This window comes from Protobothrops mucrosquamatus, unplaced genomic scaffold, assembly GCF_001527695.2.
Source record: "Protobothrops mucrosquamatus isolate PMUCROS unplaced genomic scaffold, P.Mucros_1.0 scaffold748, whole genome shotgun sequence".
Taxonomy (NCBI): Eukaryota; Metazoa; Chordata; class Lepidosauria; order Squamata; family Viperidae; genus Protobothrops; species Protobothrops mucrosquamatus.
This window is the reverse complement of record NW_015387019.1, coordinates 225102-230673: the sequence shown is the minus strand read 5'-3', so window position 1 is coordinate 230673 and position 5572 is coordinate 225102. Positions and strand designations below refer to the sequence as shown.

Genomic DNA, 5572 nt, shown 5'->3' with positions numbered 1-5572 from the left:
CCCTTACAAACTTATCTCCTTGGCACTGGAACTGCCTTCAACACTTTCGTGCCTGGACTGTAGCAACGTTAACCCTTGGTTGTGTAGATTTGGACACTTAACACTTTATCACCTGCTGCTTAACTCTTCAGTGGCCTTTTCATCTCTTGGAACTTTTTTTCATTTTTTTTCTTATATAACTATTGTTGCGTATAAGGTGTTTTTGAGGACATACTGGCGCTGTTGCAGTGGCTCGTTCTTTAGCTGGAACTTTTTTTTTTTGCTTTTAATCTTTTTGTAATTTGAGATGTGCCTCAGTTCTACGTTGTGACAGCGGGAGAAGCAGAGACGGGGGGAAAAAACTGATACTTCCACACTTCCCAAAAGGTAACGAACATTTAAAGACCATTAGGTGACCATGACAGTTGCTGGGTTTTTTCGTTCTGCAAGGTTTAATGTTTGTAACACACTAGAAAACTAAGGAAAAGCAAGAAAGGCATCCGGATTAATACTCCTGATAACTATTCTATAATTAAGCAGTAAGAGTTCTATAAAGGCTGCAAGTTGGGCTGAAGTGTTAAAAGTATTTGATTTCTCAGAACTTGTAAAGGTGGCAGCCCCAGTATCATTGCAAAGTACTGTTGGCTGATTAAATTCTTCCCCCTTCAAGAGAAGAGGGAATCAACCCTTCAGACTTACTAGCCAACAGTCTCCTTCGAGCTGAGGAAATTGCTAAAAGCACCAGCTATGGCTGATGCAGCCCTCTCTGCCAAGCTGAGGCAGCAACCAAATGGCAAAACATCTTTTCCTCCCTGCAGAGGTGCAGGTTGTGGAGACAGTGGTGGAGGGGGACCTTTTCTTGGATTTTCACCCAAAAACCAGGAACTGCTCCAAGAAAAAGGGATGGCTGATAGGTGGCAACCAAGAGAAGCCACCAAGCAGCAGGATGGCAAGCTGGTGAGTGTTGATGTTGCCTTCTCTGGTATAGGTCTCACAGTTCCTGTGGTTGGAGAAAGCCAAAGTCTGTGTTCCCCAGAAGAAGGGATTAATCAGATTGAGAACCAGACATTTGGTGCAGCTGCAGACACCCAGGATGAAGGTAATGGAGAGCAGCCAGACCTATATGAGCAGGAATACTGTGGGCCTGTTGACCAGAGGTGCAGATCCCAGTTTGGTAGAGAAGAGGAAAAACAATTGCGCAAAAAGAAACATAGGAGGCGCCCTTCAAAAAAGAAAAAACATTGGAAGCCTTATTACAAGCTCACCTGGGAAGAGAAGAAGAAGTTTGATGAAAAGCAGAGCCAACGGGCTTCCAGGGTGCGGGCAGAAATGTTTGCTAAAGGACAGCCTGTTGCACCATATAACACCACACAGTTTTTGATGGAGGATCATGATCAAGAAGAACCAGATTTGAAGACAAACCTTTACCCCAAAAGACCTGTCACCAAGTCAGATGAGACGAGTGAGGAAGACTTTGTAGAAGAGGAGGATGGTGGTAGTAGTGATGGGATGGGAGGGGATGGTACTGAATTCCTCCAGAAGGACTTCTCAGAAACATATGAGAGATATCATGTAGAGAGTCTACAGAATATGAGCAAACAAGAGTTGATCAAGGAATATTTGGAGTTGGAAAAGTGTCTTTCCAGGATGGAGGATGAGAACAACCGCCTACAGATGGAGAACAAGAAATTTGCAGGGGACCCCCGGCTAAGTCAGTTAGAACAGGAACTGGACAGGTTGAGAGCTGAAAACCAGAAACTCTTGGAAGAAAAGGAGCTTGGCAGACAACAAGAGAACAATTTCTCTAAACTTGGAGAATGAAGCATTTTGTGAGGACATAAGTGGAATTGGACAGAAGCCATCCCAAGATGCTTTATTCATATTGTGGGGGTGTATGTATAAACATACATATATAGTCAGGACTTTTTGTGATTTAATCTGAATAAATTCAAAATCTTACATTGTTTTTAATTATATGTAATCGGGTTTTGGGATTGTTCTTTTTAAATGAAAACAATATCCAGCATTTCTGGGGGAATTTTTAAAAGTTCATCTGACTTTATTATTATTATTTATTATTTATCAAATTTATACCCTGCCCTTCTCCTAACGGACTCAGGGCGGCTTACAGCCAGTTAAAACAGATAACTAATACAATAATACTAATTTTAAAATATGATTAAAATGAAATATTCATTATTGGCCGTTTCTTTTTAAAATTATTTTAAAAACCAAATTAATTGAAATTGTTGAAAAACAATTTGTGATCCTTCTAAATCAGGGCTTTTCAACCTTTTCACCCACTGTACCACTTTTAGGATATGGCAACATCCAAATACCACCAGTCGCCTAGCAAGGTGTCAAAAATTTGATGACCCCCCCCAAAAAGGAAAAAAGTGATAAAGTACAGGTAGTCCTTGACTTACAACAGTTCGCTTAGTGACGGTTTGAAGTTACAATGGCACTGAAAAAAGTGCCCCCCAAGGCACAGCCGAGCAAGACATCTGCCTGCCCACACAGTGGCGCTCTTCCTCCTGTCTGAGGTTTTCATTGTTGTGAGCATTTCTGTTGAGGATTGGCAGCAGGGGTGGGGTGTGGGGGGTGTTTGGTTTTTATTCCCCCCATCTGCTGGGTGGTTGCAGCAGGTTTTGGTCACTTTACATGACCCCGGGACACTGACCGTCATAAATATGAATCAGTTGCCAAGCATCTGAATGTAAATCACAAGACCCTGGAGATGCTGAAACATTCCAGCTGATCGGTGCTTCTTCTGGGCTCAGCAGAAGCACCAGGATCAGCGCCGAGCTCCAGTTGGAGCCTGGCGCTGATCCTGGCGCTTCCACTGAGCCCTGACAGCCCCGAAGAAACGCTGATCCTGGCACTTCCGCTGAGCCCTGACAGCCCTGCAGCTCCAGCCATCTCTCGCTCAGGCTTGTGCGGTGCTGCCACTGGTTCAACTCATTTCCCTCCCCGCTACCACTTTTCTAGGATGATCGTGTACCACCTGCCAGGTGCCAATGTACCACAGGTGGTACCCATACCACTGGTTGAAAAGCCCTGTTCTAAATGACAGACTAGTTGGTGAAGAGGGAATGGGGTGGGGGAAGGGAAGGGACATGTAAAATAGTCACATTCTGAAAAAAGGGCTATCCAGATTTGTGCAGAGAGTTTAAATAAACTGAAGGACATGTCAGCATAATTATTCTGGTGTGATTTCTAGAAAAATTCAAAATATTTTCTTTTGGTAGAGAATATTATGAATAATTTTTCCAGGCAACATTTGGATATTGTTTTAAAGGAATATGACTTGGAAGGGATAGATAAATCAGAGCTGGAAGAAACATTGGAGGTCTTCTAGTCCAACCCCCTGCTCAAGCAGGAGACCCTATACCATTTCAGACAAGTGGCTTGTCCAGTCTCTCCTTAAAAACCTCCACTGATGAAGCACCCACAACTTCTGAAGGCAAGCTGTTCCACTGGTTAATTGTCCTCACTGTTAGGAAGTTTCTCCTTAATTCCAGATTGCTTCTGTCCTTGATTAGTTTCCATCCATTGTTTCTTGTCTTGCCTTCTGGTGCTTTGAAAAATAAGTTGACCCCCTCTTTGTGGCAGCCCCTCAAATACTGGAATACTGCTATCATGTCACCCCTAGTCCAAGCCATTGTTTGTTCTAATAGAAGACCAAAGAGAAACAATTACAGTAGCCCAAAGTCACTTTGAGCATTCTATTTGTTGTATTATAATTATGGGGTGTGTGTGTGTGTGGGGGGGTGAGCTGCCAAATTAAGTTACATTGTTTAACTGCTCTGTTTGGCTTTACAACAAACCTGCATGGTAAGTCTCTGTTCCCATCTTTATACTTGGAGTCAGAGGATGGGCAGGTGTGATCTGCCCAAGGCAATAGAGGCAGAGTGTTCAAATTCAGTTGCCTAACTGCCCTTTTCTATCACTGAAAATGTTTAATAGGGTTATTGCTGGCTATTTCTCCACAAAATCTTTACAGCTTTAATGGGTAAATTATTAGCTAATACTTGAGGCTGAAGGAAATGGCAAATCACTTTTCTCCTTTGTCAGGCTTTAGTTTGGATAGGAGATAACTCTCCTATCCTTTTCTATCCAACTTTGTAGTTTAGATCAACAGCAAGAATGGAGTTTTCCAATGACCAGCCTTCCTAGTGGCTTGGAATAATTTTTCTTTGTGTTTATTTTGACAAATTTATATAGCTGCCCATCTTACAAAACAAGTTTCACCAGCTGTTCTACCTTTATCTTAGTTTGGGAGCCTAGCTCACTTTCTTCAACTATCTTGACAGCTTACCTGATTATGGGAAGCCTGATTTCATCCCCCCCCCAGCATGATAATTCAAATACAGAAAGGCTCGTGTATATATGCAGACATTACAAAGGCCACTGCTATGATCCTATGTATCAGGCAGCCTAGTGTAATCTGGTTATGGGAATCACAATCTTAAAAGAATCATTGAGCTGAGGCTGATAGGAGTGAAAACCAAACATCCAGAGAATGTCCAGTAATCTGCCACAGTGATGACAGCTTCTTTTAATGCTCCCACTTGGAATTGACACTTGCAAATAAACATGGATAGGTTCTTACTTGTGAAGCCCCTTTATCCATGCTATCAACTGGACCAGTTTATTAAATTTATATGCCACCCTTCTTCCTGATAGGGCAACTCTTTTTTTAGTGTTAAATGTTAAGGTGGGATCCTTTTGTGCTCCCAATACTATTCCATTAATGCTGCACAAGGTGGTTGCCATTTTGATTAATTCAGCCTACAGAAATGTGGAGGGAATTGAGTGAGAATAGAGACTTGTGCCTTCACTGCAAAATGTGCATTTCATTTTACTCTATTCTGGTGCATAGAAGGAAACAGGCTTGGCACAGACAATGCTGTCCAGTTTCATAGTACACTCCCTGTATTTTACATGTGTCTTCCCTCCTAATGATTAACAGTCTCAATGTCATGGTTCCAATAGATGAGACCAATTAAAGCAGAACTCCGAGGCTTAAGTTTCCTCTAAGAACATGTTTATTGGGTACAAAGTATCGGCACAGTCAAAAGTGAAATCAAGACTAAAGTTCCCTCCAAAAGCAACAGTTTTACAACGTTAAAATTCCCACCCCCCAAATCTATGCAATCAACTGCGTTTCCCAATGGAATAGTTTGGCGGGCTTTCTGACATTAGGCTCAATCTCCCTCCCCCCACCCCCACCCCGGCTGAGGGAACAGAAATGACCTTGGTTCCCACAGGACAGAGAATTGTTTAGGCTAGCATAGAACTTCCCATTCCTCCTCCCCCCAAATCCTGTGGCAACCGAAAACGAGCAAGATGGCTTCAGTCAGGTTCATTGCAGGTTTGACACTCTCATTTTAAAAAGCAATATCTTTACTAGTGTATTATATACTGTAGCTTTGTTTAGGTACTTCTAATTTGTAAATATTTATGGCTTGCTTTATAAACCTCTGGAGTCCTCTAAAACAGGGGTCCCCAACCCCCGGGCCATGGCTCGTTAGGAACTGGGCTGCACAAGCAAGCAAAGCTTTGTGTGTGTATACGTAGGATCTAGGTAGCA

At 42.5% G+C, this 5572-nt stretch overlaps 1 protein-coding gene across 1 annotated transcript; it reads left to right on the top strand.

The window, feature by feature from the left end:
• The first annotated feature begins 882 nt into the window (after positions 1 to 882).
• On the top strand, positions 883 to 1889 carry LOC107289680 (protein HEXIM1-like). The gene has a single exon (XM_015818477.1). The coding sequence runs from the start codon at positions 883 to 885 to the stop codon at positions 1798 to 1800; it is 918 nt and encodes a 305-aa protein (XP_015673963.1). The 3' UTR covers positions 1801 to 1889.
• The last annotated feature ends 3683 nt before the right edge of the window (positions 1890 to 5572 follow it).

What these genes read in the sequence shown, in the direction of transcription:
- LOC107289680 (XM_015818477.1), top strand. Translation starts at nt 883, where the DNA reads ATGGCTGATAGGTGGCAACCAAGAGAAGCCACCAAGCAGCAGGATGGC.